The 14040-nt window shown below is 41.3% G+C and overlaps 1 protein-coding gene across 3 annotated transcripts in view; it reads left to right on the top strand.

Moving 5' to 3' along the window:
* The window catches only part of LOC146660432 (glutamate receptor 3-like), a 78990-nt gene that overhangs the window by 35837 nt on the left and 29113 nt on the right, over positions 1–14040 (top strand). For all 3 annotated transcript variants that reach the window (XM_085420293.1, XM_085420291.1, XM_085420292.1), the window contains 4 exons: positions 1872–2059; positions 12722–12775; positions 13071–13232; positions 13514–13681. In XM_085420293.1, the coding sequence (XP_085276419.1) occupies positions 1872–2059; positions 12722–12775; positions 13071–13232; positions 13514–13681 (572 nt within the window). The remainder of the gene's footprint in view (positions 1–1871; positions 2060–12721; positions 12776–13070; positions 13233–13513; positions 13682–14040) is intronic.

Raw genomic sequence — 14040 nt, 5'->3', positions numbered from 1 at the left:
AAAGTAAATACTGCCCAAAGAGTGAGCTGCCCTGGCGGAGGTTTGCGCTGTTGGAGTGCTTCTCGTTTAAATATGTATCTGTATTTTGTAAACAGTGACTGATGAATGGCAGATGAAACAGGAAGTTTTGGCCTGGACTCGGCTGCACTGGAAGCTCTGAAAAATCAGCTGCTGCAACCGTCCTGCAAATGTGTTGATGGGCTCTCAGATTGCTTGGCAACAAATTGATCCGTTCAAAAAGGCAGCATGCAGCAATGACTCACTTTATTTAACCTCGCCTCAATCATCCAAACAAGCCTGTTTAAAAAGATCTTGCACCACTGTAACCAAAATAAGCTTGTATTACCTATACTTTCTTTCAATCTCCTCAATTATTAATCCAGATTTACTAATACCACACCATAGCTTAGTAGTAGGGATCTTATAAACAAGGTGTACTGTTTCACTACAGTGTTTCAGGTTTAAGATTTGTACCCTCTACTCACAAAAACTGGCTAAAACATGGTGTTTCTGAAGCTAACACACAGCTGTATGCTCTATTTCCATGTCACTCACTCACTGATGTTTTTTTCAGCTGATTTAGAAACTCCCTTTGCACCCTGTCATGACTGCTGACCACCAGTCCTTAATCTCCTTAGTAAACCACCACACACCATTATAACAATGTGGCTTTCTTTTATATACAGTCTATGCTTTTAATGTGTCACCGCTCAGCCAACTTACTCTTAGCTCAGCGTCTTTCTTTCATGTGCCTCAGCTACTGATTCATCCCGGGGTGCAGTAAGCTCTGCCAATTGTGCTTTCTGGATCCTTTGGGAAGTCTATTTCACTGCATCTGCTAAGGTACATGTTTCATATCTTATTGTTGCGACCCCTGATTTTTTTTTAAAGAAATATAAAATATAAAACTGTTGCATTGCAACTTTCATGGGTGAATTATAATACGCAGAAACACAGACATTTCTCTTCCATATCGTTTGTCCTTTCTGCAACTTTAAACTCCTCAGTCTACCAGGGAAGAGATAGCAATGATGACCTCCCATGACAAACTGCTAAGGCAGCGTGGGACAGCTCAGTCATTTCCCAGTTAATGGTTAATTATGCTCTATAATGCATCTATCTTTGTTATAAGAGCTGCAGCTTTAAGCTAATCGGTTGTGGGGATTCTTTGTGGAGCCTCTTGAATCTGCTTTGTCTGTCAAATATTTCTTTTACGATCCTTTTAAACATTTGGCAGCCGTTCCTGATATTAATTCTGAAGAGACTCATTAATCTTGTACCTGCACGTTCCGGAAAGGCCTAATTACAGGAGCATGTCTGTTTAATTCATATGCAGTGTAAAGAAAGAGCTCCCAAGCATCTCTAATTTCAGCTTTTCTTACTACCTTTACGCGAAATGTGTTGAGCGTTTGTCAGAATTTAGACTGGTAAAAAAAAGGCAAATCAAACAACCCCCCCCCCCCTCTCCCCTAGATCTTCTTCTAGCCATCCACTCGAGCAGCTGTTCATATTTCAGTATCAGGAGACTGTTTGACTGCCGCCCCAGTACAGCTCAGTTTTTACTCTGAAGCGCGCCTCTTTGTTTACTTACTTCACGCTATTTTCTCTCACGTTTATTTTCCTCCCTGCAAGCGGTGCCTACAAGATGATTGGTACTGTTTAAACATGTTGACAATGCATTATCAATTAATAGTTTACATTCTGTATGACAATAAATGGTTACAAACCATTGCTGGAAGCCACAATATCCTTGTTTTTGTTTTTTTCAGCGCACAGGGAGTTTGGGATTCTGAGCACGTTTTCCTTCTTGTGTGCTCTGAAATCCAAAAAGACAGTTGTGTGATGGAGCTCTCTCCCCTCTGTTCCCCCAGGGTTTGCAATCCTCCAAGCCATCATGGAGTCTGCTGTAGCCAATAACTGGCAGGTGACAGCTCGCTCGGTGGGGAACATTGTGGACCCCACAGAGTACAGGCGCATCATCGAGGAGATGGACCGCCGGCAGGAGAAACGCTTCCTCATCGACTGTGAGGTGGACAGGATCAACTTGATACTGGAGCAGGTATTCAGTTTGCAAAGTGCTAATTCAGCCTTGCTTAAAAAAAATAAACAAATCTCTTTTCCTCGAATATCAGGAAGTAAATCTAAGATTGCCTCAGAAATATACTCTTCCCCCAGCCTCATGATTCGGCTTGTTCCATTGTTTCTAAAAGAGGAAACATGCTATTTCCCACTTTTTGCTGCAAGCGCCACTTCATGCTACACTGCCAGTAAAATACGCCATTTCTCCTAGCTTGGTCCACTCCCCACTTTTCATTCCTTTTTCATTATTACCCTAAACACTTGGCACGTGTGAAGATCGCCTCAGATCTTGACACTCTCATTTAGAACTGATTTTAAAACAGGCAAGGCGGTACATTAAATTAAGGCTTGTTATTTGTTGGTTTGTGTGTGTGTCTGTGCACGCACGTGTGTGTGTATGCACGTTGTTTGAGGTCACTTGGGCTTAATTCACGTGGAGGAATTAAACAGTTCTCTCATCCTTGTTTCCTAGGTGATCATCGGCTACAGTTTTCCCACACGAATCTTGATTCAGGTTCAGTGTTTGCTAATGTGTGCTGCTCTCTCTGACTGCACCATAGAGAATATTTCATTGTCAGAAACGTATTAAATGAGTGTTAACTGAGAATTTTCCTATCTACTCAGAAGATCATTAGTGTTCATTTGGGGGATTAGTTTGGTGCACATGTGAGTACATTAGATTTTGCAAATGATTTTTTAAGCGTACGCCTTCTTGAGGTACGTGAAGCTAAATAGTAGAGTATTGCTGATGTTATCTCCACAGGCTCAGACTGAAGGTAATGCTAACACTGAGTAGCTGTCGACTGCACTGCACACTTATTACTTTTAAAGCTTTTTCCTTTCAAGTGAGACACTGTAGTCTGTTTATGAGGTGTGCCAAAATTAGATGAGTTTGCCCCATAGACTGTATTCAAAAGGAAGATGTAGCTACAGTAGTGTTTGGCATTAATTTGCACTATTGTTTTGAAGATTTTCTTTCCTCACCAAGTGCTTGGTCATAGCGAGTTGTCTCGTTGTTGGGTTTTCGCTGTATTATTGTAGTGGCTTTACTTTACACTATGAAGTGCTTTGAGGTGACTGCTGTTGTAATTTGGAGTTATATAAACAAAACTGCCTGTCCCTCTGTGTTAGCCCTGCGACAAACTGGCGACCTTCCAGGGTACGTCCTACCTCTCGCCCTATGATAGCTGGGAGAGAATCAGCCAATCATATGGCAGTAACTTATTTAGGCATGTAAACATGTTTAAGATGATCCGTTGTAGTTCAAACCTGGCATTGGAATGGTGAAGAAAGGTGGTTTAAAGAGACTCTGAATGCGGCTTGATTATTGGGACAAAACAGGCTTTCAGAAACTGTTGATTTACCAGATGAAAATGGATTTGGAAAACAGAAGATTGGAAAAATGTAAATGTATTGGAAAAATGGATGCATCCTGCCTTGTGTGGTGTAAATGCAGATAATTTCTTAACACTTTGTTTAACTGATCATGATTTTGGCCTCTATCATAGCTGACCATAATAATGTCCATCCTTTTATGACTTGAACTTGAAGAGTCCACCGTACTCAAACGGGCTCCTCACTCCAGACGGAGCTGTTCACTGCAGGAAAACAGGCTTGGAAAGATTCAGGCATACAGAGCACATGTGTTCATGTCCCATCATTTACCTGCATACAGTTTCTTTGACCATGAAGCAGATTTTTTTGCTAATCATGCAGTCATCAAGTAGTTTTGATTGTCTAAACTTAAATTCTTACTAAATGTAAGAATCTGATCATGTGAGCCTGTTTTTGAACCGTCACATGGCTCGTTTTTGTGTTTACTGGCAAACGCTGCTGTTTTAGACACAAGGATTAACAGTGACCAATTTGACAGCAGAAAGTTGTTTTGTTTTTTTCCAGACGCTGCACACAGCTGCACAGCAGAGTTACAAAAGACATTAAGCCCACAAGTGTAGTCTGCGTGTGCGTGCGTGCTGTGTGCATTTAAACCATTAATCCTGGGCACATCTTAGCCTTCTGTTCTTCGCTGAGATATTTGTGTATAAAGGCTTCTGCCCTCTACATAATGATCCTCATTATTGCAGGCCTTATGAGTTTTACTCTGACCTTCACTGCAGATCTGTCTTCATTTCCTCTGATGCGGGGGATTATTTTTAGTGACAGTGCTGAACATTTTCATTAATCAAGAGAAGTTTGCTTTTCCCTGCCCTTCAAATTTAGATCCAGGGTTTCTTCAAGTGTTCTCAAATTGCTTCCGTATTAGATTCAACGTATCCAGTCATACAAAGGTGGTCACTCTGTGTCAGATCTGACCGATCCAATCATAACCTCTCTTCTGCGGTGGCTTAATGTGAATCGTTGCCTTGTCGGCAGCATCTGTCAGACACGTATCTCTCCAGATGCATAAGAGTGGCAAGGCAGGCCCGTGTCTCTTGAGAATGATTCCTTATACGAGCTGTGACATCAACACTTGCTTTAATGTAATATCAGCTCCCAGTGTAAGTAGGACACACTGTCCCATAACAGCAACAACAATGAGCCTACTATAAATAGCCTACCCTCCTAGCCTGAGGGAAGATCTTTCACAAAGGCAGGAGTGAGCAAACACAACTGCGATCACTCATGCATCAGGAAACAATCGTTGTGGACATGATTTAGTTTTTAATCTGCGAGGCAGTAATCAGAAGAATTATGATTCAAATCTTTTGATGCCTTCTGTCAGGATATTATAAAACTCATCATTAATACATTTTATTTGCAAACATCTGCTGTTCGGTAGATGCTGTAGTCAAGGAGGCAGTTTCAGTTCTTCTAGGCTTTATTTGTTGATAAATGTGCTGTGGGAGTTTTGGTCTTCTGCTGGCTCTCTCACCACCTGTAAAAGTATCAGTTTGCTCATCTCTTCAGTAAAGTAAAGACGGAGCGATAAACACCTCTAAGGCTTCTCATCAATAATAGAAGCACAGTGGATTTGTTATCGCTCTAAGAGAGGACCCATCACCTCCAGCCTCCTCCTGCACAGCTGACAGACAGAGGAAGAGTCAGAGGGAGAGATAAAAAGACTGGAAAGGCAGAGAGCTTGTGGGAATTGAGCCATGTAGTGTGACTCTCCCTGTCTGGTGCTGTGGAGGGAAATGGGAGAAGTGCTGAACACCCAGAGGTGCACTGGAATTCCACACCCTGTGAGTAGGAGAATGAAGCATGCTTTATTTAACTTCCTAAGACCTGAACTCTTCAATGGCATGCATTTTTAATTTCTCTTTGATATTTGGGCACGTTTTTTGTGTGTTTTTTTTACCTGAATTTTTGTTTCTGAGAGAAATGAGATCCACATAGGAGGACATTTGTTTTAAATTTCCATAGAACAGTATCAATATAATGTCCTTGTAACTGGATATCAGGCCCTTGTAGAGCAAAATGTATTATTTTGGTCTAGACATCCCAAAATGTGATGTCCACATATGTGGGCGCCAGGTCCTAGGAGGTTAAATGAGATTATGCTATATATAGGGTCATTATTATATAATCAGGGAAATTGCAGTTTTGGCTGTTGCTTTGTTGGGAATTGCTGTTAAAGGTATTGATATTTATAGCTAAAATCCTGACCAGCTAATGGTGGGGCAGGACATGTCAGATAGCATAGGCAAAAATCATAACAGTGTGACTGATACTGACAAGCCTATGTCAAACAATGTACAGGGTGGACCATTTATATGGATACACCGTAATAAAATGGGAATGGTTGGTGATATTAAAGTCCTGTTTGTGGCACATTAGTATATGTGAGGGCCCCTGTACATCTCTAAAAATGTAACTGTAGGTGTATCTATAACCTAATGGTAGGACAATTTTACCACACCTTGATCACAGGGGGCCTCTTTCCACACTTCCAGCTCCACACACTTTTGAATACAAGGTTCTTGGGGGGGGAAAATGTAATTAGAGGGAATATTTTCAAGTCAACCAGTGCTGATTTTGGCCAGGCTGTGGAGTCAGTTGGGAGCAGTATTATGCCAGGATGGTTAGCAAGTACACCCGTAAGAACGAAGAAATGAAAGTACTGCAAAGCACTGGTTTTACTAATACTTCAGATATAGGAAATGTGTTTTGTATGTCTGCTTTATCCTTTAAAGACTCAGTTCAGTTCAATTCAATTCTATAGCACCAAAAAACAACAGCAGTTGCCTCAAAGCCCTTTTTAATTGGAAGGTAAAGACACTGAAAAGATGCACAGATTGCCTGATTGTGAGATACAGTCAGTGCACTATTATTTACAATGAACGTACAATGCGTATGTTTAATTTAAAGGAGTCTGTGAAAAGTGAGCGAGACACATATGGAGGGAACATTATGGCAAAATGTCTAGACTGCTGTTATTGGATTTATAATAAAAAGCAGCTTTAAGAGTGATAAGATGACCTCGGGCTATGCTAACTCAGGAAATAATTACAGTGCATTACAACAAACTAATATTATACACAGTAAAATACACAGTCAGGATAAAAATGCAAGCACAAGAAATAAAAAGAAATAAACCTGAAAATATGGCAACTGAAATACAAAACATAAAGAGCAGTTTTAGGAATATAATAAATTGTATTTCAGTCGCTGACAAAAATACACTGAAATTTAAAAGAAAGCTGTCCTGCGCCAATAAGTATTTAAAAGTTATTTGACAGAAAACGCTGATGCAGCAGACACGAGTTCCTGACATCCCAACCGAGAAACAGCAAACACTCGTCCCCCACTCAGTCTGTAAGTGTGAGGCAACAGTCAGCAGGTTGCTGGTTGCGGCTCACAGCCTGTGCATCAGTGCTTGGTAAGACAGCTTGTCTCAGAGATTTTATATCTTTTTATATCTATATGTATATAAATAGGGCTGTGCAAAAGTCTCAAACCAAACATTGCTTCTCTATATTTTGTTTACAAGGAGCCAGACTTTCTTATAATTTTTTTAAAGTGCTCTTAAGAAATAGTTCTCCAGGCTTGCTGAAGATCTTGAAAAGTTTTTCTTTGGGTATTGGCTGCTTTTTTTTAGCCATTTTCAGTCCAGTCTTGTACATGACCACTTTCAGAGGATTTTCTTTGTCCCTTACCACTGACCGCTGAATTCATTCAAGTATAAATAGCACCTAATTCAAGGGATGAACTGGTGTTGTGTCTACAGATAGCAGACACCAAAGAACCCATTTTAAATTGTAGTTTCTTTAGGCACTTTGTAACTAACAGCCTGTTGCAAAAACATATAATTTGTCCCTGTTTCTTTAGGTGACACTGCAAAAGAGCCAAAGATAAAACAGTCTAACAGACATAAAATTGCATTTTTGCATCAGAGAGGCAATTCCCAAAACGAAAAACATCTTTCAGAATGATATGCAGCTTTCAGTTGATCGATCTACTTTTCACAAAAGCCTCTGCAGAAATGGTCTCAGTGGAAGACAGGCTTTCAAGGAAGGGAAACAAGGAGAAAAGCCGAGTTGTGCCAAATTACACAAGAACTTAAAATCAGAAGCAACAGGTCTGATGGAGAGATGAAGTTCTATATTTCTGGTTCAGATTGTTGTCAGTTAGTCCTCAGGAGGTCGGAAGAGAGGTACAACAGTGAGTATCTGCAACCATTTGTGATACACAGTGCAGGCTCATTTCAGCCAGTGGGGTTGGACATCTTGGCAACAGCTTGATTTTTCAGAATGACAGTGATCATAAACACACTGTCTGCGCAGTGAAAGCATACCTGGATAGAAAACACACAATGGAGATCCTGGACTTTAACATTATTGAAGCAGAGTGAGGTCATCTAAACAGAGAAGAGAACAAAATGTAGCCAAAATCCAAAGACGAGCTATTTAAAGACATTACAGGAGAGCTTGTCTAACACAGAGACAAGCTAAGACATAGGTGTGTGTGTGTGTGTGTGTGTGTGTGTGTGTGTGTGTGTGTGTGTGTGTGTCTATATTACACACAAGGACAAAGCACCTTTAGTGTATTATCCTTTCTCCTCTTTCTTTTACTGGCCTTTCTTACTTTATCATTGAGGTCTACTTTATGAACCTTCAACTTGATAGGTTGAACGACAAATACAAATATGAAAGAGCAGCATGAAAAGTGTGTGATGTCCCAACTTGAACTGTAATGCCCTTCAAATAACCACAACAAGCGAGCTATCTGTGCCTTCATTTTCTTTTTCCAAAGTTTGACTGCAAAAAGGAAACATGGCTTCTGAAAAAGGAAAACAGAGAGTGTAACAGAGCAAGTTTTTGTAGAAGGCCTCTTTGTAGCCCGTGCCTCCAAAAAGAGACCCCAGAGAAGTGTAAGTTAAAAGCTAAGCAAACGAAAAACAACATCAGACACATGGAAATGGTAGAGTTGGCAGGTGCTCAGCTGCAGAGAGGATAGTGAGAGCATTAGAACTTCATAGACATCTTTTGTTTTGTTCAAACTGGCACTCAATAAGACGGCTGTGTGAAGTTTAGAAATGTGTAGCTGTTGGCTACTACAAATGAAAGAATCAGCAGCTTAAACAGACTGTAAACAGGTAAGTCCATGCACGCTTCTGTGACAGTTAAATCCCTCCTCACATTTTGCCCTCTTTTGAGTAGCATAGCAGTAATTAGTCGTCTAGTGTAAGAGGACAGAACTTGTGGTTCTGAAGAAGGTAGATGACAAATCACTGTAAAAAAAAGAAAGAAGAAGAAGTCTCCATCAGTGGGAAAAGAGGCTTGAAGGCTGTTGGGCAGTCATCCAGCTCAGTGCAGGACTGGATGGCTCCAGCCTGCTTAATTAAAGGGAATTCTCCAAGGAATTTTTAGGCTGATGGCCCTGCAGCTCGGCCCAGCTCAGGCAAGCCGCAGAAAGCAAAGCACAGACCTGCTCATCCACACATGCGAACCCGAGGAGCCCTGAGGGCAGACAAACAAATATAATTGAGACCTGAAACAACCACTCAGTCTCTATCTGTATTCTGGAGTCACAGTTTGTCTCCTCCACAGTGCAGTGAGACGAACCCACATTTCTGATTATACCCTCAACCAGGAGGTGAATACTAATGTGTGGATGCAACATGAGACTGCGTGCTGAGTTTATCTGTCTGTTTGCTATGATTCATTTGATTGTAATGCACCGGCGTGGGTTGGAAGATGATGCATTGTGTTTTATTTTTAACAACGCACTTTAAAAATCGGTTCATATTTGCACTTAGAGATATCCTGCTGATATGCCAGCGTCTAACTGCTAAGATTGGACATCAGTTGTGGAATGAGAGCTCAACTTAAAGAAGAGCCTTACAAAATTGATGCCAGTTAACTAGTAGTTCAATATAATTCTGTCTTCCATCTGTCTGATAGATCTGAATCTACCGTCAGCAGCCAGTAGTGCTGTGCAATACTGCAAATTTTGACAATACGTTACTAAGTAAAAACAAGGGCAGTGCTGCAGATACCAAAAACGATGCTGATGCTTTTAACCTATGAAGGCAGCTTATATAGCACAGAGAAGTGTGCCATGACTTATGAGATGAATCATCATCAGCTGGGTTTTTGGAGAGCTGGAGTGTAAATGTACCTGTGTAACAATACCAATACCAGCGCTGGTATAAAAACCAGAATTAAGTTTATTTTATGTAATACATATTGTATTTATTAAGATCTGAAGTAGTGATTGAGTCCATAAACTCTCTAAGTAAGTGTTACTGAGGTCATGGATTAAGGGTCCTGGAGGGCATTTTTTTTCCATTTGTGTACAACTGAACTTCTTTGTAACTGCAAAAGCAGCTCTGTAGCATTGGCGTCACTTTTCAGACCCTCTGTATCGTCTTATTTTGCTCACTTGTCCAAGTAAATGGGGACCCACTCTTAAAAACATTTCCTTGCCACACCAGCGCCTTTATGTTAACAACATATAAGTGGCAGTTTTTGTTTCCACAGTCAGAACATGACATATTTTGTGCGCACGGGTTTCCCATTTGCAAAATTAATCTGATATATTATGAATCAGCTTTCATGGATAGCATTGTGGCAGATGCACGAGGCTGTTCTCTCCCAGACAGGAACATTTACTGTAGAAAACAGTTGGGAGGGCATGACACATAGACTGTCCTTCCCATTCAAAGAGCATTAAAAATTCAGAAGACAGTCAGAACAATCAGTGCTGCAGGTTTTCTTCTTGCTTTTAGGCTTCAGGTCTTGTTTTCCCTTTGCTGTTTGAGGAGGCTGTTGTGTAAGAAATGAATTGTGACACAGAGGAAAGTATAAGTCCTGTGACACTAAAAGTGTTGCTGTTCTCAGCGATGGTAGTGCCTGACCTCATCCAGGCTCCCGGTGGTTTCACATATACACAAAAAGCGATTATCCCAGGGGATCGTGAAACTGGAGCATCGTGATCCTAAAATTATTTGTTATGCCCAGCTGCTTTTTTCCCCTTTCTTTCTTTCCTTTTCTTTTCCAGAACATCTCTGCCGACAGAGGGGGGAGCAGATCCCGTGGCAAATCGAATCAAATTACAAGAACGTCTGTAGTGCGCATGATACATGAAAATGAAAATAGACAGTAATGAAAATATCCTTGTAAACTATATTGGAGGGCTTGACAGCACATGTAAAAACCTGCAGAGAATTGTTATGTTTGTCCTCATGATAATTTCTATAATGAATATTAATGCAACTACATCAAAGAGTAATAATAGTAAAGGGCATAATCACTCTGATCATGAACCATAATATTTGAGTTATCTTCTAGAGTCACTCTGTTTTCAGAAACTGTTCAGTCAGAACTTTAGTATAGCTGTCCTTCCCTTGGTTCGCTGCCATCCTACAGCAATGACTGCTGAGGCAGGTGGTAAACACATTTTCTTTTTCTCCTCTTGCAAATCAAAACTTCATCAGGTATGAAAGCTAGGTGATGAATCTATAAACCAAATGTGCATGAAAGTATATCAAAAAAAGCTTTTATTAACTACGATGCAACATATAAAAAAAGCATTTGCTTTCCAACACAGCCTTAATATTTGAATCATGGCTGTAAAAGACTGTAGCAGTCAGCAGTGAAGGTGCTACTTAGTACAGTATGAAGCATGCACTATGAACCGACTTCAGAGTGCTTTGAATTCAGTATATCATTCACACCTCCAGTTATTGCCTACACGCCGCGCTGCAGTAAGCAGTGAACGTTTACACCTGATTCTGTTCTAGCAGCTATGCAGTGCTTTGGGCACAGCCATGTTCACACTAAGCCAGGTACATTTCTAAACGCATCTGTTTCTCGCCGTTTTGGCCCGCTGTCCAGACTAAAAGCTTGCACAGAAGTGTGAGGTCCTGCGCCGCCTGCCTTGTGTGTGACAAACGAGAGTCGTAGCCAGTCACTCCAGGCGCTGCAGCTTCATTAAGTGCTCGCCACACTCGGGTCACTCTGGCTCTCTCTCACGTCCGGGGAAATGAAAAGCTATTCGAGACCATTTGAAAGACAGCGAGCTGCAAAGCTTCAAGGAATGTTTTTCCTTTTGAGGGAACTGGATCAGGAGTTGAAATTGTTTTGCTTTTCTGGAAAACAAAATTTTGATTTAATGTTGAAATGCCATAAGCTTGTTAGAGGGCCAGTCTTGCAGCATCATGGGGAATATTATGAGACATTAAACAGGTTTTTATAGTACACAGGTGTTGATGAAAACACAGCTATGTGGTCCATACTTGTGCTGCTTCTCTCTGGGAGTTTTGGTGTTCCCTGCCATAAAATAAAAGCATGCTTAATAATGCTATCTAGTCCTAGTCCTGTTGCTTTCAAAAGAATCTCACTTTTGGTTAAATAAAGATAAAAAAATAAAAAAACAAACAAAATAGGAGCCTCTGAGTAAAACGCTACATAATTTGTCTATGAGTAGTACTATGAGTAGAAATCCACCAATGAGATGCTCTCCTTTTTTCGGTGAAGTTGTAATATTCCTCATCTTTATCCGAGTCCTTTGTGAAATCTCTTCAGTGTGATATCACTATCACTCTGGACATTTAACATTTAGATGATTTCAGTGGCTGAGTATACTTATCGAAACTGTGGAGGAGTGTAGAAAGTGAAAAGACAGGGAAAAAAAGCAACTCTCCACCCCCGCAGTATCTTTTTGAAGCCTCACACTCGATGGCGAATCAGAATATATGGAGGGAGTGAGCGCCTGCGAGAGGGAGCGAGATTGAGCCTGCGAAGAAGTTTAAAGAGATCGGCGGATGCAGCTCTCTCTGTGTCGGCTGGCTCCGACAGGTGCTGTACAACATTTTGGGTTTAATTAAGTCTAGTGCACAACTGAGACAGGCGGAGCAGGAAGCGGCAGACTGCAGAGCAGAGGCAGCTGCAAGAAAAGAGAGACGGAGGTTTGCCGAAGCCTTGACCTTATTTTACATGTTGAAGTTAATGGAAAGGAACAAGTGCTGTCATCACAGTTTCTCCCCACTGTGTGCGTTTCATGCAAACGCACACAAATGTACGCGCTCGCATGCTCCCTCTTGCACTCCCGAATGTCACTTTCTTCTCTCTTTCTCTTTCTGTCAGCTCCTCTGCAATTGGAGGTCTTTGTCATATCTGAGTCTTCGTGTTTCTTAATGTTCTCAGTGTTGTTGGAAGGGAATCTGACTCACTCCGTGTCTTCTTCTGCAAATTTGTAGGTGGTGACCTCGGGAAAAAACAGCAGAGGATACCACTATATCCTCGCCAACCTGGTGAGAGCTCGCAACTTGAAACAGCACAACACAACTCGTAGCAGAAGTGCTTGTGTGTGATGCAACGTTGTGCAAAGAAGTGCAATGTTCTCAGTGGATACATCTCAGGAGCACAGTCAAACTTGGTTCTCTCAATATATAGTTGTGTTAGACTTAAAACTGAATGGTGCAATTAAATCGATGAAGTTACTCAGCGTGGATAAGCTAAAGCAGATTTAAATCTCTCATCTTTTTTTCCCTGTTCTCCTAATGATCCTTTTCTCCACTACCACCAAGTTGTGCTCTTTGCTCTCAGGGTTTTTCCAACATGAGTCTGGACAGGGTCTTTTCTGGTGGAGCCAACATCACAGGCTTCCAGATCATCAGCCCAGACAGCCCCATCGTCCAGCAGTTCCTCCAGCGCTGGGAGCGCCTGGATGAAAGAGAATTCCCAGAAGCCAAAAACACTCCGCTGAAGGTCAGTGAGGCGAAGCTGCCGATGCCGCAGTTGCATTTTTATTTAACATCTTCAAAGGCTGCCGTCGCTATTCATCTTCTGAGTTTCAGGGTAGTAACTTGGCTTCAATCAGAGAAAATATGTCAGTGCGAATCATTTCAGGGATTCAGTTCAGTTCGTCTCGCTTGTTTTACACGAGCAGCGCTCTGTGGTAACCTTGCTCTGACGGCAGCTCAGTGTTATGTTGGGTCTGTGTGATGTCACTGGTGCATCATTGGGATTTCTTCTGGCCTTTGACTCAGTACACATCAGCACTCACCCACGATGCCATCCTCGTGATCGCGGAGGCCTTCCGGTATCTTCGGCGGCAACGAGTGGACGTGTCACGTAGGGGGAGTGCGGGCGACTGCCTCGCCAACCCTGCAGTGCCCTGGAGCCAAGGCATCGACATAGAGAGAGCCCTCAAAATGGTAGGACTGAGAGCCTGCACTGTCTCACTGCTTATTTTATTTACTTTATAGTTATATGTTTGCTTATTCTCACTTTCTACTTAGTAATGTTTCCAAAGTTTTTATTCTTTAGGTATTTTTTTTCCTCCCATGTTTTCTTTTTCTGTGAAAGATCCCTAAATGTTTTGCCTCTATAAACTACAGGCTACAAATATAGTTTTTTATGCCATTACTTGCTAGAAATACATTATAATTTTTTTTCACAATTTAATAAACAAATGCTGCAGCACTTAGCCATTAAAATATTATAGAACTGTGAAAATGTATTGAGCCACCCCTCATTTATTTATATTTTGTATAAGTTTATACAGTTCTAACAA

The sequence above is a fragment of the Rhamphochromis longiceps genome, linkage group LG10, assembly GCF_057381845.1.
Source record: "Rhamphochromis longiceps isolate RC_006_pf linkage group LG10, R_longiceps_female_GT1.1, whole genome shotgun sequence".
Taxonomy (NCBI): Eukaryota; Metazoa; Chordata; class Actinopteri; order Cichliformes; family Cichlidae; genus Rhamphochromis; species Rhamphochromis longiceps.
Note: the sequence above shows the minus strand (reverse complement) of the source record. Positions and strands in the feature narration are given on the sequence as shown.